The 26,259-nt window shown below is 46.9% G+C and overlaps 1 protein-coding gene and 1 long non-coding RNA gene across 2 annotated transcripts in view; one reads left to right on the top strand and one right to left on the bottom strand.

Annotated features, from left to right (window-relative positions):
* The window catches only part of OAF (out at first homolog), a 28,405-nt gene extending 12,554 nt beyond the window's left edge, over nt 1-15,851 (bottom strand). The window contains exon 1 of the mRNA XM_079954847.1: nt 15,000-15,851. Coding sequence (XP_079810973.1) covers nt 15,000-15,251 — 252 coding nt within the window. The 5' untranslated portion in view covers nt 15,252-15,851. The remainder of the gene's footprint in view (nt 1-14,999) is intronic.
* The window catches only part of LOC307203804, a 446,600-nt gene that overhangs the window by 323,417 nt on the left and 96,924 nt on the right, over nt 1-26,259 (top strand). The gene's annotated exons all lie outside the window — the stretch shown is intronic.

The raw sequence follows: 26,259 nt of genomic DNA on the forward strand, positions 1-26,259 counted from the left end.
CCCAGACTCAGGGGGGACAGGGCTGGTGTTGCTCTTTACGCCCAAACATTCCCATACTAGTATGAGGCCTCTTTTCTCCTTGCGGCACTGGGCTCCAGCCACAGACTTCTCTTCCCTTCTCTTCTGGCTACTTCTTCCCTCAACTTCTGCCGCAGCCAATTTGATTTTGATTGCATTTAAACAGGAGACTATGCAAATCAACTCCTGCCTACAAGTCCACAATAACACCCCCCCCCCCAGTTCCCAGGAGTCTTCTTTTTTTTTTTTAGAGGGGAGGGTCATTTAATATATGATGTGTTGACAACCCCAGACAAGTTACAAAGCTGCAATCCTAACCCCACTTTCCTGGGAGTAAGCCCCACTGAATACCACCTGACTTACTTCCGAGTAGACAGACAACAGCAAAGGTTGCTAGGTTTAGCGAGGGTGCAGTGAGACTAAGGGCCACTATCTGAACGATAATCTTGGTCATTTGATTGCCCTTTATACCCATTGCTGTCCTTTTATTTGTATATATTGCTTGTTTTATGCTGTCATGGCCGTTGGCTAATGGGAATAAAGTCTATCTATCTATCTATCTATCTATCTATCTATCTATCTATCTATCATCTCTATCTATCTATCATCTCTATCTATCTATCTATCTATCTATCTATCTATCATCTCTATCTATCTATCATCTCTATCTATCTATCATCTCTATCTATCTATCTATCTATCTATCTATCTATCTATCTATCTATCTATCTATCTATCATCTATCTATCATCATCTATATCTATCTATATCTATCTATCTATCTATCTATCTATCTATCTATCATCTATCTATCTATCTATCTATCTATCTATCTATCTATCATCTTCCGAGTAGACTTGGTTAGGATTGCACTGCAAGCTGCCGATTTGGGATGAAAGTCATGCAGCTGATGAAATGGACTCTAGTCCATAAAAGATTTGCTAAGGTGCCAGAAGACTCCTTTAAAAAATAAAAAGGTTTCTCCTCAAAATGAGGGAGGTCCCTTTCCCGACTCCCTTCCTGCAGAAAAAACACACGCCAGGTGATTCAGCGCTGAGTCAGTTCTTGGCCAAGCAAAAGGAGGACAGGGTTCGCGGCCAAGGATTTCCGTGAAGCTTTCCCAGCAAAGACAACAAGTTCCAGCGTGACATCAGCACCCCCACAGATGTTCCAGACTCAAGGACTCTTTGCACAGTATGACTCCCGAAGGGAGAATGTTGGGAAATCCTTCTTTGGAAAGCAATTCAGGGGCACTAGTGATAAAAGCAGCGGGGAGTGGGTTGGAGAAGCTAACCATCTAATGTTTCCGGATTTAGTGGCGAATTATGTTACACCGAAAGGGACGCAGGTGGCGCTGTGGGTTAAAGCCTCAGCGCCTAGGACTTGCCGATTGAAAGGTCGGCGGTTCGAATCCCTGCGGCGGGGTGCGCTCCCGCTGCTCGGTCCCAGCGCCTGCCAACCTAGCAGTTCGAAAGCACCTCCGGGTGCAAGTAGATAAATAGGGACCGCTTACCAGCGGGAAGGTAAACGGTGTTTCCGTGTGCGGCTCTGGCTCGCCAGAGCAGTGATGTCACGCTGGCCACGTGACCCGGAAGTGTCTCCGGACAGCGCTGGCCCCTGGCCTCTTGAGTGAGATGGGCGCACAACCCCAGAGTCTGTCAAGACTGGCCCGTACGGGCAGGGGTACCTTTACCTTTATGTTACACCGAAAGCAAAGGGAGGTCCATAGTTCTATCCGAAAGGAGCACCGTTTATGCATTTGTAGTTCCAATAGTTAATTAACACGAACACCTAAAAAAGCCCTCGCAGTTCAGCAGCCTAGTACTCCACTTTCTGCTATCCAGAACTGTGTGTGCAAATTAGGAATGTATGCTAATCAGGGCAGCATGCAATTTAGGATGTGCCTGCTTTTTCGGGCTGTAAAACTTAGCAGAAAGGTTTTTTTGGGGGGTGGGGTGGTGGCTAGGGAGGCTTTGGAGTGTATAAGTCAGGCTTGGTGTGTGTGGGGGGGGGGGAGAATTGAGGTGAAAAGAGCAAGATAGGAAATGGAGGAGAGCAGCCAGAATGCAGGAAGGTGTGTTATACTGAGGCAGATCATTGATTCACCTGGCTCAGTGCTGTCAACACTGCCTGGCAGCAGCTCTCCAGGGTTTCAGGGTTTCTTCCAACTCCACCTGGGATTGAACCTGGAGCCTTCTGCACGAAAAGCAGATGCTCTGCCTATAATTTACAGGTTCTGTGAATGCAGGCTAATGGTTTAGCTCTCCCAGGCAAACCACGAAATGTAGCCATAGCCAAACCTACTAAATGAGTGCCTGATCATTTACTGTAAGGTAAAGGGACCCCTGACCATTAGGTCCAGTCGTGACCTACTCTAGGGTTGCGCGCTCATCTTGCTCTATAGGCCGAGGGAGCCAGCATTTGTCCACACACAGCTTCCGGGTCATGTGGCCAGCATGACTAAACTGCTTCTGGCGAACCAGAGCAGCACATGGAAACGCCGTTTACCTTCCCGCCGGACAGTACCTATTTATCTACTTGCACTTTGACGTGCTTTTGAACTGCTAGGTTGGCAGGAGATCTGGGAGAGCTAAACCATGGAACAGGTTTTGGACAATACACACCAAAGCCACACCATGGCTTAGCACAGCATAAAAATGACCCAGAAGGGAAAAAATGGCTTGAGATCCTATCTCCAAAGTCTTGCATGTTTGCTCATTCATGGTCTGGGCTTAACATTAGATGTAAACAAGGTCCTATCTGATATAATTTCTCTCTCACACACGCCCAAACTGGAGATAAAAGGGTTCAGACACAAGGTCACCAAGAAATTCACAGCCATTGGAGGATCAGGATATGACCCCTGCCTTAGGGGACCACTTCTTGAAGCAACAACACCATTTTCAGGTTTCAAGTTTATTTGAACTCAAAATGTTCCATACGGAAAGCCCCCCCCCCCCAACTTTAAAAGATGTGCTTAATTAAAATGCAACCCTGTGTCGATTGCACGGTTGCTCCACAGGATAACAAAAGCAATATTCTGCCAAACTCTGCCCTTGCCTGCCCTCAAACACAGCCTGCAGGAAATATATACTTTAATAACCGTGTGATAAATTTGCTAATGTTTAACGTCATTGGGTTTATTCCTGCTGAGAACCTGCCTTGAAACTTCCGGACCGCCTCGCTGTGCACCCCAAATTGCCTCTTTTCCCTCTCAGAGAGCAATGGTGCAAAGAGGACTTCCGCAAATGAACAGGTTCACACAGAAGCAGGCAGGCTTTAAGGCAGAGATGGGGAACCTGTGGTCCAAGATGTTGTTGGGTTCCCATCTGCCCCAGTCACATAATGCCCATTCCACAGTTGTTAGAAACTTTGGAACTCCCTGCCTATTGACATCACACAGGAATCTTCACTGTACACTTTACGGCACATGCTAAAAACATTTTTTTTAGGCAAGCCTACAAAAAGGAACACGGGTGGTGCTGTGGGTTAAACCACAGAGCCTAGGACTTGCTGATCAGAAGGTCAGCGGTTCGAATCCCTGCGACGGGGTGAGCTCCCGTTGCTCGGTCCCTGCTCCTGCCAACCTAACAGTTCGAAAGCACATCAAGCGCAAGTAGATAAATAGGTACCGCTCTGGCGGGAAGGTAAACAGCATTTCCATGCGCTACTCTGGTTCGCCAGAAGTGGCTTAGTCATGCTGGCCACATGACCTGGAAGCTGTATGCCGGCTCCCTCGGCCAGTATAGCGAGATGAGCGCCGCAACCCCAGAGTCGGTCACGACTGGACCTAATGGTCAGGGGTCCCTTTACCTTTACCTTACAAAGATACATAGAATGTTGATGTATGTTTTAATCTGTGGTTTGTTTGTTTTTTACTTTAACGGCAATTTATTTTTATTTTTTTTAATGCTTTAAAATGGTTGGGTTTTGGTTTGTTTGTTTTTTTAGTGTTTTTACCAATAATTTAGTGTGTTTTTCATGATAAACCTCTAGGAGAGTTTTGGTTTTTTTTAACCACCAAGGAGAGTGCACACATTTAATGGAATAAAAATAATAAATACACAACCTTCCAGAGATTATGGGAGTTAGTTATAGTCCATCAACATCTAGAGGGCCACAGGATTTCCATCGCTACCTTAAAGTACCATGCAGGCCTTATGATGATTATTATTATGATTCATAACCCACCCTTCTTAAGTAGCCCGGTGTGTCATCAGCAAGCAACAAACAATAAAATACCTTTAAAACAATCCCCACGCAGATGCAGACTGGGAAAGACCTCTACTTAGAAGGCTTTTTGGAAGAGGATGACCTCCAGTAGGCACCAAAAAAACAACCAAGAGAGACAGTGGCTGCCTAACACTTAACACAGCCCCTCCAAGTGTCCCTATTTTCCAGGTACAGTTTCTGATTCAAGCCCGCTTTTCCTTAGGATGTCCCTATTTTCCTCAGAGAAATGTTGGAGGGTATAGAGTTATGTTTATATATGTTGGAAGTCACCCAGAGTGCCTGGGGCAACCCAGTCCATTGGGCAGGATAGAAACAATAAATTTTTAATTATTATTATTGAATAGGATGTCCCTATTCTCATCGGAGAAATGTTGGAGGGTATAACGGGAGGGAATTCAGTTCCTAAATTATGCAGATCAGGACCTCTTGATAAGATGCCCTCTGCTGGAAGCCCTCACTTGCAACATACAGAGACTGTCCCTAGACTGTGCTCCCTCCTAGGCTATATACCCTCTCTCTTTTCGGGCCACACACCCTCACCAGCCCTGCTTCACATTCTCCTTGAGTGGTTCTGTCTGCCTGGAATGTGCACTGGAACTCCAATAATGCCTCTTTTTTTGCCTGGGTAGAGGATCGAGAGGTGTGTGTGTGTATGTGTGCGCCCGTGCATGCACGTGTTTGGAAGGTCGCCCAGAAGGTTATGTGGCCCTCAAGCCGAAAAGGATTCAATTCACCTGTACTTTATAGTACTGTTGCAAGGATTACCAGTATGTGCAGCTTCCACACACCTGGTGAAGACCCTGGACTGCTATACAAACGGCAAGAATTGATCTCAAGCAAAGGCACAGCAATTTTACACCACAAAGGTTCCTTGGAATCTAACCCAGCACCTAGGAATTCTAAACACTGCTTGAGCTGCAGACCCTCCCCCACTTCCCAGCACTTAGATGGCATCTCTTTCCCTCCTCTGGGATGAATGAAGAGTTTCAAGCCAAGATAACACAAGCTGAGGTCAAGAGTAGCGGGAATCCACAAAGATTGCAGAAATTCTTTCACTTTCAATTCCTCAAATAGTACGCAGCCAGACTGAAGTGCTCTTCTCTGCTGCTATAAAAGGGGCAAAGTACAGTTTTGAAATCGGCATGAGCTTTACGCTGACTGGGCTAGGCTGCTACACAAAGCTGGAAAAAGCAGAGATACCACCTTTAGAATACACAGGAAGCTTTATCCAGGCTGCACCCCAAGAAAAAAACAGCAGGCAACAACTCCAAAGCCAACTGGAAACCTGCCATGGGCCGGATTCAGCGGCCAACCAGTAGAACTTTAGAAGAATGAGCAGCTCAACCATTAAGGTGGCATATACCAGGAGGTGGGGTATATCTGGCCCCTGAGGGTGCTCCATCTGGCCCTCAGAACTTTCCCTTTCCCTAGGTCACACCCCCCTTGCTGGTACTGCTTTCCTCCCTGAGTATTTCTGCCTGGCTAGCATATGTCTTTGAACTCCGATCACATCTTCTGCCTGCCTGGATGGAGGGCATGCGTCCCTCAAAGTTGCCCAGAAGAGGATGAAGGCCTCAGGAAGATAAAAGCGTTCTCCACCTGGGTCAGAATTAGTATTCCCCGAAGCTAGAACTTCTTCCTGCAGATGCCCACCCTCAGGTACCATGCAGAAAATCTCTCTAAGAATGTGAGAAGAGCCTGATGGATCAGAGCAATGGCCCATCTAGTCCAGCATCCTATTCCCAATGAGATGCACCAATGGGAATCCTGCAAGCAGGACCCAAGCACAAGAGACCTCTCCCCTCCTGTGGTTTCCAGGAACTGGCATTCAGAAGCATCACTGCCTTTCAACTAGGCAGGCACAGAATGACTGGTAGAGAGATAGCCTTCTCCTCCATGAATTTGTCTAATCCTAATCTAGGTTGGTGGGAACCTGTGGGAGCTACATCCTATATCCTTCAGCAGCTTCCTCCACCCATTTCCAGCATCTGTCAATGGCACTCATGTTCAGCTAACCAGTGATGGCCAAACTTGGCCCTCCAGCAGTTTTGGGACTACAACTCCCATCATCCCTAGCTAACAGGACCAGTGGTCAGGGATGATGGGAATTGTAGTCCCAAAACAGCTGGAGGGCCAAGTTTGGCCATCACTGAGCTAAGCAAATCCAAAGAGGATTCTGGAGCAACCACACCAGTGCTGTGGAATTCAATAGCATTTCTTTGTGTATGGAAGGGCGGGTAATTGAAAGAACGAACTTCTGGGAATGCTAGAACTCACATGGTTTTCTTCCAGAAGGACCCTCCCTTTCCTTGTCTCTGCCTAAGAACAGATCTTTGTGCAGGGCAGACACAAAGGCAAGGGCTGGATCTAATATAGGAGAATCCCTGAGGGAGTCAAAGCTAAAAGGCGAATAAGGTGACATGATCAAAGTGCCCCCCCCCCAAATGCATGGCATGGAGGAAGTGGATAGAGGGAAGTTTTTCTATGTATGCTACTACTGCGGCCTATGTTTTGTTAGCTTCAGAAAATTGAAAATGAGGTCCCAACTAAAGAAGAATGGCAACTTAAGTTGACAGAAGATGCACAACTCGCAGACTTAACATATAGAACAAGATAACAAAAAGAATATATGTTTAAAGAAGATTGGAAAACATTTATTGAATATATGGGAAATAATTGTGTACAGCTGAAAACGCTGGCAGCATTAAGATAAATTCAACAGTGTAAACACGTTTTGATGGGAGCAATAATGGAAAACTGAATGGTATAGTTTTTGTAAAAAATGCAGGAATTTATGATATGTAAAATGAACCATGGAAAGAAAAGAAGGGAAGTGATTGATATCTTAAGGATGTAAAAGGAGTGTTTTAAATTGTAAAACAGAAAACTTAATAAAAATATGAGAGAGAGAGAGAGAGAGAGAGAGAGAGAGAGAGAAGTTTTTCTCTTGTCTCCCGTAAGACTAGAAGTCATGGACATGCAATAAAGCTGAATGTTAGAAGATTTGGGGCAGATAAAAGGAAGAACTTATTCAAGCAACACATGGTTAAACTAGGGCATTTGCTCCCACAGGAAGCAGTGATGGTCCCCAACCTGGACTGGACAAATTCATGGAGGAGAAAAAGTCTACTAGCCATCATAACTTTGCTCTGTCTCCTTGGCTGGATGCAGTAATTCTTCTGAATATCAGTTGCTAAAAGCCACAGGAGGAGAGAGTGCTCTTGTCCTCTGGTCTTGTTTGAGGGTTTTCTACAAGCCTCTGGTTGGCTGCTGTGAGAATAGGATGCTGGACTAGACAGGTCATTGGTCTGATTCAGTAGGGCTGCTCTTAAATTCAGTGTCTAAAACAACAAGGTGGAGACCTAGATCCTGTCCTCCCTACAGGCCACTCAGTATACAAAGCAGCAACAGTGCTCCGGAGCATGTAAAGTCCTTTGCCACTGCATAGCCTCTAACAATTCTCTGATAGAAATAGGGACATTCCAAGGAAAAGTGGGACGCGGGTGGTGGGTGGTGGGTGGCGCTGTGGGTTAAACCACAGAGCCTAAGACTTGCCAATCAGAAGGTTGGCAGTTCGAATCCCCGCGACGGGGTGAGCTCCCGTTGCTTGGTCCCTGTTCCTGCCAACCTAGCAGTTTGAAAGCACGTCAAAGTGCAAGTAGATAAATAGGTACCACTCCGGCGGGAAGGTAAATGGTGTTTCTGTGCACTGCTCTGGTTTGCCAGAAGCAGCTTAGTCATGCTGGCCACATGTCCTTGAAGCTGTACGCCGGCTCCCTCGGCCAATAAAGTGAGATGAGCGCCGCAACCCCAGAGTTGGCCATGACTGGACCTAATGGTCAGGGGTCCCTTTACCTTTAAGGAAAAGTAGGAAATTCCAGGATCAAATCAGAAACCATGGTGGCTTCTGTAAATCTGGGACAGTCCCTGGAAAATAGGGACACTTGGGGTGTGTGTGTGTCTGCCCAGCCTGAGAGCCAAATGAAATGTGGTGCAAGAGATTTGCAATAAGAATCTCTGCTCACATAAAAAAGAGTAAAGAATAGAAGTCACTGGAAGGAAGAACGAACTAGGTCAGAGTGGTGTGAAAGCCATTTAATGCTTTCCACAATGCATTTTTTTTCCTCATTAAACTCCCCCCCTCCAAAAATATGTTTTTTTGTCATTTCCCCACAGAGGAAAGTTTAGAGGTATCTTAGGATTGTCAAACGCCAATATATTTTGATCTTAAATACAAGGGCCGCAGCTCAGTGGTTAGAGCACCTGCTTTGCATCCAGAAGGTCCCAGGCTCAATACCCAGCAGCTTCAAGCAGGGCTGGGAGAGAACCCTGCTCTGAAACCCTGCAGTGCTGCTGCCAGTCAGTGTAGACTGTACTGGGCTGAATGGACCATGAGTCTCTCTCAGTATAAGGAAGCCTCCTATGTTTCTACTGTATGCATAGGTGCCAGCTCTCTGCAGCCCTGCACTCCTGTGCACCCACAAAATTCCATGTGAAGGAGCCAGGCACCCACAAATTTTGGTGCCAGGGCCATGCATGCTGCATGGCACCCACAGCCTCGGGCACCCATGGTCACAGGGCCAAGCTGGCATTCCAAGCTGGCACTGTGACCTGTAGGTTGTCTCCCCATCAGGCATCTTTGAATGGGAGGAGAAGAAAGAATATAACACCCTCCTCCTTCTGTGCCGTAGTCCCAGTCCCTATGACTTCTATTAATTTTCAAAAAATGGCCCCTGTGGAACATCATCATGGGTTTCCTGCATTACATCTATTTTGGCCGGAATATTGGGATCTCATTCACATCTGGGAATGCAGGGAGATAAAGGAATAAAGGTCAGGGGTCCATGGCTCGTAGATTGTAACCCTTGATAAATGTGGGCGCCCAGAGAACCATATAATGAGCTCCATATGTGCAGTGAGGCTGGAGGTGTAAACAGCAAGATGCCAAGGTTTTCTAGCAAATCGCTCGTGAAACCAGAGGAAGCTTCAAAAGGCAGATTCCAATACAGTGCAAGGAAAGGATCTGCTTTCCCAAGATAAAAGACAAGAGCCTTTTTGGATGCATTGCCAGGGCTTGCAAGAACAACTAAATTACCTCCGTGAAGTCCCCATTGCGTATATTCCAATAGTGACCCTGTTCTCCAAATACTGAGTCTTAGATAGCCAAGAAACTGGAATCCCAAGGAACCGGAATCCCAAAGTTTGCAAAACAAGAAGCGAAATCTTAAAAGGAGGAGCTGCCCAATGAGGGCTGAGCATGCTCATTGGCCAGCGATAGCTAGCTGAATGCTGAAAAGTGGTGCTGCTAGGGAGAGAAATGATAACAGGATGGGGAAAAGCAGCACTCGACGCTGCAACATTTTGTGGTAGGCCTCATTTGTAACCACCACCACCAATAACAGTGTACTATTCATGTGCACAGTGCTTTAGAAAGAATAAATGGCCAGGTCTAAGACCCAAGGGCTTTACAATTTCCATATATATCTCCACCACCACCAAGGGGCTTGCATCTACAATACACACAAATGAGTTGCAATGAAGCAGAGGAGCCACGTCTCTCATTCATTTACAGTGGTACCTCAGGTTAAGAACTTAATTTGTTCTGGAGGTCCGTTCTTAGCCTGAAACTGTTCTTAACCTGAAGCACCACTTTAGCTAATGGGGCCTCCAGCTGCCCCTGTGCCGCCAAAGCACGATTTCTGTTCTCATCTTGAAGCAAAGTTCTTAACCCGAGGTAATATTTCTGCGTTAGCGGAGTCGCGTATGTAACCTGAAGCGTATGTAACCCGAGGTACCACTGTACTTGTTTTTAATAAGATCTGCATGGTCCACCCATGTATGTCAAAGTTATAGAGCAAGACAGCATGTTAAAGATCTTCTAATGGTCGAGGCATAATTGACCTGTGCTAATTAATTCTCAGCACACCCCTTTGCTTAAGGGCAGCTGAAGGGCCTTGCTGGGTAACAGCCATGTCTACTTGGTGCTGCATTCTTTGAAAGAATCCAAACAAAGAATGGGGGGGGTGGGGTGGGGGGGAGGAGGTCCCACCAGAAGTTGGCCAGAACACCCTGGTCATAGCAGAGATGGGAAAGAATTACAGCAGGAACATAGCAGGTAACCCTCTCTGTTTGAGGGTGCTTTGGGGCCTTCCATTATTACTTATCTTGTAGCAGACAATTTGAGGGACTTGCAGACAAGCTATAAGGGACCACAGTTTACTCAAACATCTTTCATCATGACATACGTACATTGCACATTGGTAATCTGAACTTTGTGACATCAAAAGCTAAATTCCCCAGCCAGTCTCATTCTATGCAAATTAAAGCTATGTGCCCAATTACTCTACTTTTCCATAAATAGACTTTTCTTTATTACCCCATTGTGTAATTCTTCTTTTGCTAGTCATAGGGAAGGGCAAGACCAGACCTAGGATAGCCAGACACTGCAGTAACAGTGTCAGACGAGGCTGCCCAGTGAGACCCATGTTCAAATCCTCAATCATTAAGCTGGCCAAGAAACCTTTGGTGAATCTCTCTCAGCTTAAACAATTTGCAGAGTTCTTGTGACGACAGAACAAGGAGAAACAACATGTGCATTATTCTAGGCAATTTTTGACAGCGCTAAAGGTTATTAATAAATCCCCAGAGGTGAATTAACCAACAGTGCTTGGTGAATTCTGGCTTCTAAATTCATCAAGCACTGCCAGCATATTTTCTAACATATTCACAGTCATAAGGGCTAGGAACTTCCTTTTTTGAAAACAAAATGAAAACTGAGATTTGGGAGAAGTTAAATTCAGCATCCAGTACCACTTCAGCTGACATCATGGCAACCAGTAAGGCAGGACCTACTGAACCTCAACAGGGAAGGACAAGAAAGTAGCAGAACACGATAATCAGGCACATTCTTCCATTCTTTCCCACTACCACCCCTGTGTTTATCAGACCTTCTTCTTGCAGAGAAGGGCTTTATTTTTGCGGCAGAGCATATGGTTTGCACAGAGGTCACAGGTTCACTTCCCAGCATCTCCAGACTGGAAACCCTGAAGATCCACTTTCAGTCAGTTTAGACAGTGCTAAGCTCAATGGACCGATGGCACCTAAAGAGGGTAATTTTGTGAAGGACCGCATCTTGGCAAGAGCTACAGCAGGAGATTCGGGGTGTTGAAAAGACATTGCTTTCACACAATGCACTGTTAACCAGTGGAACCCACAGCCCCAGGATGCTTTTAAAAGGAGGTTAAACACAATTAGAGAAGGGCACAGCTCAGCGGTAGAGCATGTGTGTTGCATGGGAAAGGTCACAGGTTCAGTCCTCAACAATTCTAGCTAGAAAAGCTGTAGAAAAGCTGAATGTGAGAGATAGAAACTTAGAAGGCTGCAACAACAACAACAACAACAACAACAACAACAACAACAACAACAGAGCTGGTCTGCCTTGCTCTTAGAGCAGGACTGTCTAAAACAGTCTTTGCCACCCAGTTACCCTCCATATTTTGAACTATAATTCCCACCAGCCTCAGTCTGCATGACCCATGGGCAGGGATCATAGAAATCATAAAATTGTAAGGGACCATGAGGATCATCTAGTCCAAGCCTTCAATGCAAGAATATGCAGCTGTCCCATTCGGGGATCAAACTTGCAACCTTGGCTTTATCAGCACCATGCTCTAACCAACTGAGCTATTCAGGCTGATGATGATGGGCTCTGAAGTCCAAAAGGCACCTGGGTGAGGATGCCCATTTTACAACATGGGGCAAGGGCCTTGAATGCATATTCCACCCAGGCAGAGACTCATTCCCTCACTGCACCTTCCCAGCTACCTCTTCACTTCCAGATTCCATATCTGGTTCCTAACTTGTTTTGTTTAAGGCAGGGATCGGGGACTCTGTGACACTCTGGATCTCCAGCTGCCATCTGCCCCAGCCAGCACAGCTATGGGTCAGGGATGATGTGAGTTGGAGTCGAACAACAGCCTGTGAATTCCTCATCCCTTGTGTTAAGCTGACACAGATCTAGTTAGGACCCGGACCTGGGATTACAGTGTGGTGGTGGAGGAGAGGGGAGCCCCCCACAGCTTGCTTTGGTTTACTTGCTGGTCCTAATTTGGGTTCCCCCCAACTCTCCCCTGCCAGGAAAACTTGGAGGCTGTTCTCTAGAGCCTACTGGACTTTGTAGGCAATAGAGTCGGCCTGCTCCAAAGCACAGAACCATCATAACAACAACAAACAACAACGTTTATTTCTTGTACCCTACCCATCTGAGATTTCTCCCTCCACAAACAAGGCAAAAAAGAGGCTTTTGCATGGTGCATCAGTTTGTGGAGGCCTGCATGGGATCACTCCCCTCTCTTTCTGCAAACCTAATGCCAGAAATCACAGTTAAAGATCCTCTATAAACACTCCCCCCCTCCCACTCATCCTGCAAGCTTCTCCCTCCATGAGAAGATATCAGTGACCAGAGTTCCCAGGCTGGAGTCTCTTTGATCTGCTCCATTCCACTGCGTAATGTAGGCCACTGCAAAATACACCAGGGACCATATTCCAGACAGTGGACCGTTCAGGGCTGGGGTGGGGGGAGGCAGGGATCTACAGACGCCTCTGCTTAATAAGGAAAGGACAATGGCTGGGGCACAGAGAGATGCTCCTCGCCTCCCACACCCAGAGCACAAGCGAGCCAGTTGTTTGGGGCTGTGTCACTGACCGCACAGCGATTACTCCATTGCGGGAGCCTTTCAATCAGGACTGATCTTCATTTTCAAGCAGCTGCTGTGGGTTGGAAAGCTCCTGTTGCACATGGAAGCCATAAGATGCAGTCTCTGTTCAAACATGTGCATGCTATCTCTTGATTCCTTACCACTGCAGTTCAGTGAGCATAAGGAGAACTTTGCTGGGTCAGACCAAGGGTCTTTCCAGTCTGAAGTTCTGTTTCTAACAGCCAACCAACTGCCTCGAGGAAATCCGCAATAAAGGCTTGCACCATTTGGGACTTGTTAGTTTAGAGAAACAGCTAGTAAGGGTGACAGTGTGCAAGTGTATACAGTTATGCATGAGTTGGAGAATGGAGAAAGAGAAAAGTTTTTCTGTCTTTCTCCTAACACTATTACTATTACTATTATTATTTTATTTGTACCCCACCCATCTGACTGGGTTGCCCCAGCCACTCTGGGTGGCTTCCAACAAATTGTAAAAAACTCAGTAAGACATCAAACTTCTCTGTACAGGGCTGCCCTCAGATGTCTTCTAAAAGTCATATAGCTGTTAATTTCTGTCTCATTGAAGTTCAATGAAGCTGAATGTTGGAAGATTCACGACGGGGGGCGGGGGAGGACCTTGCCATACATAGTTAAACTATGGAACTCACTTCTGCAGTGGGCAGTGATAGCCACCAACTTAGATGGCTTTAAAAGAGGATTGGACAGATTCATAGAAGGTAAGGCTTTCAGTGGTTACTAGCTGTGATGGCTCCGCTCTACCTTCACAGTCAGAGGCAGTAACGCTTCTGAATACCAGTTGCTGGAAACCACAGGAGGGGAGAATTCTCTTGTGTTTGGGTCCTGCATGATGCATCTGATTGGTCACTGTGGGAACCAGATGTTGGACTAGGTGGGCCACTGCCCTGATCCAGCTAGGCACTTATGTTTAATATTAGATATATCCTTAAGCTATTCAGGCCAATTCCTACAATCCTGGTCCCCACCCTCTTTATGCAGGGAGAGTGAGCTAAATCATGGGGGGTGGGGGGCGGAGAGGGATTTGGTGATGCGTGTGGCTTTTGCGTGTGGGTGCAATGAATGAACTAGCCTTTGATGTCTGGGAGCCAACTCCATAAAAAAACCCCAGAACACTGTAAGGATGTGAGCAGATGTGATCGTTGCACCTCTGGCATTGGTTGGGAAATCAAAGATGCAGATGCTGTCTTTGAAGCAATCTCCAAGCTGAAACCCTATACACTGTTTCTCAGAAATAAGACATAAGGTAAGAAGAGTCCTCCTGGATGAGGCCAAAGGCCCCTCTAGACACGTATAAAGTCAATCCCACTACCTTCCGACCAAATGGATTGGCTCCTTTCCCTTGTCTTGCACTTTACCCTGGAGGTTACAACCTACCACCCACCTCTGAAAGCTCTCTGTCCAACTCAGCCTAGTGGGTAGAAACTCAGGCTTAGAGTTCACTAAACCACCACTTCAAATCCTTGCAGAGCTTATGAATCTCCCACAGTCACTATAGGCAAGAAGACACTCAGAGATGTGAAGACCACCAGGATAAAATCTCCAGGACTAGAATTAGTTCCGTCCCCCTCAGGCCTTCAGATATCTAGTACTCTTTCAGTTTGACCTACCTCCAAGGGCTGCTGTGGAGATAAAATAGAGGGAGGGGCACACACCATAGATGCTCCCCTCAGCTCATAGGAGGGGGAGATTAAAAGTTTAAGCAATGTGCCAGGGAAGTTTTTTATGTGTGACATTTTAATGTATTTTTAATCTTTGTTGGAAGCTGCCCAGAGTGGCTGGGGAAGCCTAGCCAGATGGGCGGGTTACAAACAATAAATTATTATTATTATTATCATCAGAATATTGGTTGGGCGGGTGTGTATCTATTAACCCCATCCTTTCTAGCTGGTTCCCCCGTTCATCCTCTTACCTTAGAGGAAAGACCCTCACATTTTCCTGGCGGGGAGAAAAAAGCTCCCCTCCCCAAGCCAAAATTCCTGTGCCCCCCCTCGACCCCCGCGTGCGCCCCCGCACCTGTTTGAAGTCGGCCGTGAGGGTGATGAGGGTGCCGTCGCCCTTGCGGAGCTCCAGGGTGACGCAGTCCGCCCCGCTGTCCGCCTGCAGGCTCTCCTCCGTCACTTGCCCATCCGGTAGCCGAACGCGGACTCGCAGCTCCGACGGGGCCCCCGACGCCGCGGCGACCCAGGGCAGAGGCTGGGGCCAGAGCAGCGCCGTCAAGAAGAAACGGAGCCAGCCTCCTCCTCCTCCTCCTCCCTGGCAGAGCATCTCCAGCAGAAAGTGGGGGTATTGACGGCGAGGGAAGAGAGACTGACCCCCTTCCCGGCCGGAGTCCTGATCACGCTCTCCGCAGCTCCACCGCCCCGTCCGGGAAGAAGGAGAGGAACTTTCCCAAAGTTTGCAACTTTCCTTCTGGAGTTGGCGGAGGCTCCTGGCTTGACTGCCTGCCGTCTCCTTATCCCCTCGCTGGGGGAAAAACAACCCCTGCACTGGCGCCCCCTCGAGCCCCTGGATGTCCCTCCGCCGGACACCGCATGGGCTGCTGGCGAGGGAGGTCTACTCCTGGGAAAGTCCTCTTGCGGCTGCGCTCCGCCCCGCCCGGCTGCCAGGGGTGCTCGGATGCTGACTGCTGCTGCCCTCGCCTCGGCTCCCGTTGTTCCTGCTGCCGGCCCTCGCCTCTCCTTCCTCTGTCTCCCCTTTCACGCTCCCCCTTACTTCTCTCTCTCTTTCTCTCTCCCCTCCTTTTTTTTTTGCTCCTTTTCATTCAATCGCCCCGTCACTTCCTTCACTCTCCAGCATAACAACCCGTCGTGGGACCTGCCTTAAAGAGACATGCGCCCCCTGCCTGCCTCCCCCGCCTTGGAAAGGGCAGGAGCGCCTGTGCAGCTCCCCACCCCAGCAGGAGAGCGAATGCGAAAGCAATAAAACTGGAGTGGAAAGAAAGAAAAAGTTGAACGAACTTTATCACTTGCACGCACATGCCGCCACCGTTGGTTTCAGGCTTCCTGTGATCATCTTGATTTATAGGGAGCGGGGGCTCTTTCCCTTAATCAAGACCATCCCTGCAAAACTTCAGCCAAAAGTCCGCCTCCCTTTCATTCCCCCCCCCCTCTGTTTGAAAAAAGATACGGTGGGATTTCCCCGCTACAAAACAAAATTATAATGTTAAGTTTAAGGCATCATTCATAAGGTGAGTAGCAGGTGATATGATAGGAGTCTATAAAACTACACATGGCATGGAGAATAGTAAGAGCTTGTGGGCTTTCGATGAGGCTGAATGTTGGAAGATGTGGAACAGAGAAAAAATGTCTTTTTCATGCAATGCATAAACTGCGGAACTTACCCCCACAAGAGGCAGTGACTGCCACAAATTTGGATGGCCACTGAGCCAGTGTAGTGTAGTGTAGTGTAGTGGTTAAGAGTGGTAGAGTTGTAATCTGGTGAACTGGGTTCGCTTCCCCGCTCCTCCACATGCAGCTGCTGGGTGACCTTGGGCCAGTCACACTTCTCTGAAGTCTCTCAGCCTCACCCACCTCACAGAGTGTTTGTTGTGGGGAAGGAAGGGAAAGGAGATTGTTAGCTGCTTTGAGACTTCTTAGGGTAGTGATAAAGCGGGATATCAAATCCAAACTCCTCTTCTTCTTCTTCTTCTTCTTCTTCTTCTTCTTCTTCTTCTTCAGCATCCAGAAGCATCATAGCCAGACACTGGAGAGACCAATAGTATCAAATAGTATGGGAAACATCCTTTTTAGAAAAACCAACCAACAAACTGAAACTGACATGGGAACAAATAGAAGAAGATGCCTTCACCCCGATATGGTTACCCTTTATCGCATACACAGCTCAACAAGACGACGACAAGAACCCGCCAACAGCATTTGAATCAATCTGGCTAACCTGATCCAAACACAAACACAAACCCCACTCACACATGGAAACAGATTTCACTACAAGCAATCAGGTGGCGCTGTGGGTTAAAGCCTCAGCGCCTAGGACTTGCCAATCGAAAGGTCGGCGGTTCGAATCCCTGCGGCGGGGTGCGCTCCCGCTGCTCGGTCCCAGCGCCTGCCAACCTAGCAGTTCGAAAGCACCTCCGGGTGCAAGTAGATAAATAGGGACCGCTTACCAGCGGGAAGGTAAACGGCGTTTCCGTGTGCGGCTCTGGCTCGCCAGAGCAGCGATGTCACGCTGGCCACGTGACCCGGAAGTGTCTCCGGACAGCACTGGCCCCTGGCCTCTTAAGTGAGATGGGCGCACAACCCCAGAGTCTGTCAAGACTGACCCGTACGGGCAGGGGTACCTTTACCTTTTTAATCAAAGACAACCGACCACACCTAGGCCAACCCCAACCTCTCACCACCAAAGGAATACAAGTGAATAGTAAAGAGAACCCACACAAGTGACACTGACACAAAACATCACACATACACTAAATAGAATAGAAGCATTGCCCCCCCCCCATGCCACCCTCCTACTCACCATTCTGCCCTCCACCTCTTCCCCCCTTTTCTTCCTAATGTAACACTACAGTGGTACCTCGGGTTAAGAACTTAATTAGTTCCAGAGGTCTGTTCTTAACCTGAAACTGTTCTTAACCTGAGGTACCATTTTAGCTAATGGGGCCTCCCACTGACACCAAGCCGCTGGAGCACGGTTTCTGTTCTCATCCTGAAGCAAAGTTCTTAACCCGAGGTATTATTTCTGGGTTAGCAGAGTCTGTAACCTGAAGCGTCTGTAACCTGAAGCATCTGTAACTCGAGGGACCACTGTAATGTCTCAATGAATGAAACTGATCTGTAGAAAATGTAGCTTGAAAAAAAGAGACATTGCACATACTTTTGCAAACCAAGAAATCTTTAATAAAAATATATATTGAAAACAAAACAGAGGACTGGACAAATTCATGGGTGATAAGACTCTCAATGGCTAAGCTCTACCTTCATGGCTGGAGGCAATAATGTTTCTGAATACCAGTTGCTGAAAAGTACAGGAGAGGAGAATGCTCTTGTGCTGGGCTCCTTGCTTGTAGGCTTCTCATTGGGGCATCTGTTTGGGCACTGTGGAAACAGAATCCTGGATTTGATGCTTCAGGCAATTCTTAAGTTCTTGATCATTCTCTCCTGTTTTGGTTTGCCAGCAAATGGTATTCAGTGGCAGACCATCTGTGAACATGGAGGTTCCATACATTTGTCACTGCTAGGAGCAAAGGAAAACACTCTTGTGCTCAGGTCCCGCTTGCAGGTTTTCTGCTGGCATCTGGTGTTCCACCATAAAAACAGGACGCAGGACTAGATGAGCCATTGGCCTGATCCAGCAAGCTCTTCTTGTGTCTGTTTACACCACCACCCCTGCCAGAGGTAGCCAACAGGATGCCCTCCAGATGTTGGACCACAATTTTCATCCTCCCTGACCTCTGGATGTGCTGGCTGGGGTTGATGGGAGTCAGAGTCCCACCACATTGGGAGGGTCGCTAGATCTGGCCTGCACATGAGGCAGGATGAAGCACCTGCCTCAGGCAGTGGAATTGTGAGAGGTGGTGCTCCATCTACCTCACTGTTTCCCCTTCTGAGTTCAGTGAGAACCAGGGCATTCCTGTGCACCACGCTGCCACTCAGCTTCCCACCTGGAGTCCAATACTACACAGGAGGTTGTCTCATGTTAAACCAAACTATTGGTCCATCTACCTTAGTACAGTGGCACCTCGGATTACATACGCTTCAGGTTACATATGCTTCAGGTTACAGACTCCACTAACCCAGAAATAGTATCTCGGGTTAAGTTGAGATCAGAAATCGTGCAGCAGCAGCAGCAGGAAGCCCCATTAGCTAAAGTGGTGCTTCAGGTTAAGAACAGCTTCAGGTTAAAAACAGACCTCCAGAACGAATTAAGTTCTTATCCCGAGGTACCACTGTAGCATTTCCTGATGGAGCATTTCTCCAGGGTTTCAGGCAAGGGACAGCTCACACCTGACTAGGGAGTACTGGGTTCAGAACTTTTCTAGTCCTGGCGGATGTTAGGGGGGTTGTCCAGATCTAGCCTTTTGCATTGAGCTCCCAGATCTCCTGTCTCATTTCCATTCTCTTTAAAAACACACAGGGCAGTTTTCTCTCTGCAAACGGGCGTAAATTTGCATCTATGCACATGAAATGGCATACACAAATTTGTGCAACCGCCCCTATGATTTGAGTCTTTTAAGAATCTTGCAATGTTCTGATTTTAGCTCACAGAATACTTTCATTCAAATGTCTGTTTCTTAAAAAACTTTGGCTGACCCAAAACACCCATTGCAAATTCCTTTGCTCCTGTCTTGCAAAGGCCAAAGTATACATTTGGGAAAGGACTGTAGCTCAGCTGAAAGCATGTGCTCTTCGTGAAGGAGGTTCCAGATTCATTTCCTGGCATCTCCAGGTAGGGCTGGGAAAAACCCTGAAACCTGGAAAGCTACTTCCAGTCAGGGTTGATAATACGGAGTTAGATGGATTGATGCTCTTCTCCAGTTTAAGGCAGCTTCCTGTGTTCCTATGAAGCCACGTTGATCACTAACTGGGCGTGGAACAATCTCGTTCCTCTTGGCAAATTTTCCCACACAAAGTCAATGCAGGAACGACGTACAGTCTCCAGTTCTTGTTTTTTTCTGCTTGGGGATGTTCCATGGAAGCATTTTAAGAGATAGGAACATACAGTTAAAGCAGCGGGAAGCAATCAGAGCTGCAACAACCCTTTGTTACAAATTTATTTTTCATTAAAGGAAGGAAGTTGCATCTGGAAAACGGCAGGGGCCCACAGCTCAGTGACGGCAGACCAGATGCTTAGTACGCAGAACATTTGAGATTCAACTGAGGTGAAGTCAAGGCGGGGAACCTCCGGACTAGGGGGCCAAATCTGGACCTCTGGACCTTTCTATCTGGCCCTTGGGACTCTACCCAGGCTACACCCTCTCCACAGCCATGCAGTCTCTCCTCAGGGTACAGCCCTTGCCAGTGATGCTTGACACACTCCTTGAATGGTTTTTTTTTTTTTTTTTTTTTGCCTGGCTGGACTTTGTCCTTGCACTCAGAAAGAGCTTCCAGCTTGTCTGGCTGGAGGATGGAGAGGGACGCTTGATGGTGTGCAGGAACTATAAAGGTAAAGGTAAAGGTACCCCTGCCCGTACGGGCCAGTCTTGACAGACTCTGGGGTTGTGCGCCCATCTCACTTAAGAGGCCAGGGGCCAGCGCTGTCCGGAGACACTTCCGGGTCACGTGGCCAGCGTGACATCGCTGCTCTGGCGAGCCAGAGCCGCACACGGAAACGCCGTTTACCTTCCCGCTGGTAAGCGGTCCCTATTTATCTACTTGCACCCGGAGGTGCTTTCGAACTGCTAGGTTGGCAGGCGCTGGGACCGAGCAGCGGGAGCGCACCCCGCCGCAGGGATATAGCCTACCATAAAAAGGTAAAGGTACCCCTGCCCGTATGGGCCAGTCTTGACAGACTCTGGGGTTGTGCGCCCATCTCACTCAAGAGGCCGGGGGCCAGCGCTGTCCGGAGACACTTCCGGGTCACGTGGCCAGCGTGACATCGCTGCTCTGGCGAGCCACGGAAACGCCATTTACCTTCCCTATTTATCTACTTGCACCCGGGGGTGCTTTCGAACTGCTAGGTTGGCAGGCGCTGGGAGCACACCCCGCCACGGGGATTCGAACCGCCGACCTTTCGATCGGCAAGCCCTAGGCGCTGAGGCTTTTACCCATAGCGCCACCCGCGTCCTATCATACAAAAGTGAAATTGGCATCTATTGCTCCACCCACTTTTGTTTCTGGCCCTGCCCATCCCTGGCATTTGACCACCAGAGAGATAATCAGGATCTTGTTCTGAGTAGATACTGAGGGACCAGTCTGCATGAGAACCTTGACACACAGGGATGTTTCAGACATGAATAAGAAGCAAGCACACCAGAGAGATTGTCTTCAGCTCCTTGATTTGTGGAACACATGTATGGCCACAAATGATGCGGCAAAAGCAAGGAAGCAGAACGTAAATCAAGCCAAGCATTCTTATTTTCAGGCTTTGCCAGCCTTCTGTCCTCCAGATGTTATGGGCTACAACCCCCATCAGCCCTAGACACCCAGCTGATGCTATATATATAATGAGACACTGTGAACAGAGATTAGGCATCCCCAGGTAAGGCCTAGGAGCCCCTGAGAGGTCCTGCCAGTTGTGCAGACAATACTGAGCTAGATGTAACAATTGCCCAACAGATTCCCATATCCCAATAAATGAATACTGGGGTGGGATCTTTTGCAGGGCCCTATAAATTTGCCCACTCTAATCCTTCTAGGGGCTGAGACATCTGCATATATCACAAATCAGCCTGCAGAAACCTGAAGGGCCATAGCTCAGTGTTTAGTATGAAGGAGGCTCCTAGTTCAATCCCCAGCATCTCCAGGTACAGCTTGGAAAGAGTCTTGCTTTTGAAACCCTGAAGAGACACTGCCAGTGTGGACAATACTGAAGGATAATCACCACCCCTGTCATTCAGCCGGGACACTGAGGTCCAGATCCGAGGGCCTGCTGGCAGTTCCCTCACTGTGAGAAGTGAAGCTACAGGGAACCAGGCAGAGGGCCTTCTTGGTAGTGATGTCCGCCCTGTGGAACATCCTCCCATCAGATGTCAAGGAAATAAACAACTATCTCACTTTTAGGAGACACCTGAAGGCAGCCCTGTTTAGGGAAGTTTTTAATGTTTGATGTTTTATCGTGTTTTTAGTATTGGGAGCTGCCCAGAGTGGCTGGGGAAGCCCAGCCAGGTGGGTGGAGTATAAGTATATTACTACTACTACTATTACTACATGGAGCAATGGTCCAACTTACTGTAAGGCAGTTTCCTGTGTTCCTACTTTCCTAAACCTAAGGGCTGTTGCAGCAGAAAGAATGTGTTTCATGTCCCTCCCTTGCTCCTCCTGAGTCTGTATTGTATTTGGGAACACTCTCCACATCTGGATCTAACTACCAAACAACAGGCTTTCTGTTGCATTGCAACAGATTCTCTCTTCCCTCCTCTGCCCCCGCCTCCTGTGCTGTGTGGGTCAAAGAAACGGTATAAAGTTAAGGTTTCTTAACTTGACGAATTTTCCCACACAAAGTCAATGCAGGAACGACATACAGTCTCCAGTTGTTGTTTTTTTCTGCTTGGGGGCACTTGAAGAAATAAAATAAACAATTCTTATTCTTTCTTGTTTCCCTCCCCATAACCAAAGCCAGTGCCCGCTTATTTGATGGCACATACTACCCATATTCCAAAAAAGCATGCAGTTAACCCTCAAGGAAAAAAGAAAATAGAGAGTCCAAAGTCCTTTGAAGCTACAGATTGTGTACGTTATATAAATAGCTCCTTTAAAAAAAATCTTGTGTGTGATGTGGCCGAATTCCAAACACTGTCCTGAGATCCTGGGAAGGCAAAGCTTTGCACATTTATAACACATCTGTAGGTAGCAGTGGTGGACCCCCCCCCCTTCCAAACTTCCTGAACAGGATCCAGAAGCAAAGAGTTCTACCCCAGGACTGTCAATTTTTAGAATCGGTCTGGATCCTGTGCTTTAAGCTGCAGTTTGGCAAATACATACCAGGAAAGCTAGTCACTCCAGATTTGGATGGATGAATCGGCCTATTTCAGTTTCTCTCATTTTCCCTGTTATCAGTTCTTCACATTTCCACATCAATTAACAACAACAAAGATTCTCAAGAAAACCCCTCCTTATTTTAGTGCAAATGTCCCCTGATATATACATGTGTGTAAACGCAATTTAACTAATATGCAGATTTTGCAAGGCAATTTCCTCCAGTATCATGCTGTTTTGTATGCTATTTTCATGAACACATGCATTTTTATGTATACTTCATCCCAAGTATATGCATTTTTGTACACACTACTTGGCCTGCAAACTGCATTGCAAAATTCAAAGAAGTGTGAGTTTTGAGGACTGTATTTTGCTCTCCGTATTGTTTTGGAAAGCACCAATTCAGGTAGGCTCACCTTTAAATGCAGTCTGAATTGGATTTCTCCACTGCCCCTTGGCTCCATGCCAAGGTAAGCTTCGTCTGATGAAATCTTTTGTGCTGGAGACACAGGAGCTGTGAAAGAAGAAGTAAGGTGGCAACAATATCACTTACATTTTGGGAAATGACTGCCTTCAGTTTATTTCATTTTTTAAAAAAACTGCACTGTGGTTCTTTTGAATGCATCTGGGATAAATAGAATCTTTTAAACAGATTTCCTGTTTTATAATTTAATGAGTGCATTGAAACAGTGATGCATCCCTCCTTTTTCAATTCAAATTGAAGTGCCTATGACAATAGACACTAGAAATTAGAAGTAATCACATTTATTACTACTACTACCCTTTATTGGCATAAGTTTAAAAAGTACAAAGTCATCCAAATACAGGGTTATAGTGAACTAAGTTCAACTCAAAGTAGATCCACTGAAACAAATGATTATCTAAGTTAGTCATTCCCATTAACTTCAATGGGTCAACTCTGAGTAGGGGTAGGATGGGCTACAACTCACAGGCTGTGTTCACCCTGTGATTTATTCTGTTTCCTCAATGCTTCAGCAACTGTTTGCTTCCATATTATAATTGAACTTTCACATGACGCAAAAGTCACTCCTGGAAATCTAGCAGAATCAATTTTCATTATTATTACAGTCATTGTGACTACGATTATTACAGTTTACACTGTGAGTAACCACTCCTCAAGAGCAAACTTTTGTGAATCATTCTAGACCCACTCATAAGCCTCAGTAGAATAATAGAAGGGTTCTGGTGGGTCATCTAGTCCAATCCCTTGCAATGCAGAAAGACAGTTCAGATGTTGTCACAAGCAGCTGGTTTCTTGTTTGCAAAACCTAGATTCCAGAAAAAGTATCAGTTACGGTGCTGCATCCAATGTGAGATTTCCAAAGCGATTTCTCAGTATGGACTCACAGATTCTCAGTATGGACTCACAGATTTTTGTCTTTGCTTTTGCAGAGACTGAATCCATACACAGAGCCCATACCTGCCGAGCACTTGAAGAAATAAAATAAACAATTAAATATCCTTTCAAAGCTTGACAGAAACACTCTCTGTGCGCGCGCGCACACACACACACACACACACACACACACACACACTTTCTGAAGCTGTGGTGCAAGATTATATCTAGATGAAAAAGGAAACGCTACGAGATTACTCCCTGATACAACATTTCCCGTTCAGAACTGCATCTTGAAGTTTCAGATGTTGCAATTACATGAACAGAGGCCAAGAACATTTGACACTTCACTCAGTTGGAGTAAAAATAAGTTGTGACTGTACTGGAGGTGATATCTTCTGATGAACTGAAGTATGTGTGCCTCACCTTTTCTCTCACGGAAAGGTTCCAATTTAGTGACGGTTTAGCAATGGCAAAGGATTAAGCATTTCTCCTTGACTGCTTTCCCATAATTCTTAGCAAGGCCAGAGCGATTACAGTAGGTGCAGCAGAGGGAACTGCCACAGAGAATTGCTTCCTAGTGAGGAAGTGGTTATTCCATTTAAGGTGGGCAGGAAGCATTTTGGGAAGGAACAAAGAAGGCTTTAGAAATACATCTGTTTAATAGGCTGATATACGTAGACTCCTAGGCAGCACATGAATGCTGCCTTAGAATGCTCACAGGCATTCAAACTGATCCAGAATAAATGATGAGTAAGAGAACATTGAGATCCTGGGGAAGCAAATACTGTAAGGAGAGATTAATTTATCTGTTAAAATGAAGGTGATTTATCAAATTAAAAAATCTTGTTTGTTCCGTACAGTAAGTAACCAACATTGCAAGTGATTAGCTCTTTTCATATAAGGCTGCAATCCAAAGCACATTTATAATTGTGAGAAAGTCCCATTGAGTTTAGGAAAAATTATTTCTGAGGATAGGAGTGTGCATGTCAAAGCTGCAGTGCCCCCCTTAAAAAACAAAAAATCTGGCTTATTTGGCCTGCGTTGTACATTGCTGAAGTTATAACAAGGCATAGATAACCACACAATATGGTCTTAACTCAAACTACTCTTAAAAGGAATTCAAACCCAAATTTATATTGTATTCCCATTCCTCTATTGTGTGGACAGGAGGAGTCCCCCCCGCAACCCAAGGCGACCCCAGGGTGGAATAATGACTCAAGACACTATGTTATGAGATTAAAATTGGCCACAACTTTAAAACTTCAGATGTAGGGAGACCTTGGCTTAGGCATTGGGCATTTATCTTTCCCAGCCCCCGGCCGGGGAGCTGGGGAACATTAGGGTTATCCACAATGAGTGGGGATTGGGCTGGCTCTGGAGAACGTCTGTTCAAGCAGAGAGCCCACCCCCCATTTTGCCGCCATCACAGGGGAGAGCAATGAGAACCTATTGGTGTATGGCCTATGCCTCCCCTCAAACAACCCCTTTAACGGGGAACCCTGGGATCACCATCGTGGGGGGGGGGGCATGGGTCACTGCTTCACGCTCCCCTCCATTAGAGAAGATAGACTAAAGGATTTCGCCCAAGGCCGAAAACCACCAAAGTTGTGAAGTTTTGCTACAGGGAAGGCAAAACCTGCCAATGCAGGAAAATTCCTTTCCGGCCCTTCAACAGCGACCGTGACGTAGCAGCGCCCGCATACCTGTGAAGAAGAGGTTAACCTGCAAAAGAAAGCTTAACTGAGGGAGGGCAGGGTGGGAGAAGCTCTGGAGCCAACTGAGGATTCCCATGTAAGTTCCATCCTCTATTATGTGGGCAGAGCAGTCTCTCCTCTTACCTGGCCAAATCTCCTGGCAACACCTCCCCATAACTGGCAGAGGTAGGCAGAGACCTCCAGTTGCCTGGCTGGGGTGTGTGTGTGCGAAGCCAGGCTGTACTGCCGGGTGCTGCATAGGTCCAGGGGGGTGCGCATGACGATGCAAAAGGCGCCCCCCATTTGATGTGGGGAACGGTCATTCTCTACTCACAGATATCAGTTTAGAATAATGCTGAAATCAAGATGCTTACTTAATGCACATTAAACATCAAGTGATGGAAAACCAGAACCCAAGCTTTTCGTAACAGCTGGGTGGAAAGGTAACATTTAGAGTTGCCAAGTGCTACCTATATTGGAATAAGTGGTATTATTAGGCAACACACCTTTAGCAAAAATGGGTAGGTACAAATGTCTTCAATGCAAGACGAGTCTTGCAAAAATGGTCCTATTAATCCTAGCAAAGTCCTCGTTGTCTATAGGAATACGAATCTAATTAAAGAGAT

This window comes from Podarcis cretensis, assembly GCF_951804945.1.
Source record: "Podarcis cretensis genome assembly, chromosome: 15".
Taxonomy (NCBI): Eukaryota; Metazoa; Chordata; class Lepidosauria; order Squamata; family Lacertidae; genus Podarcis; species Podarcis cretensis.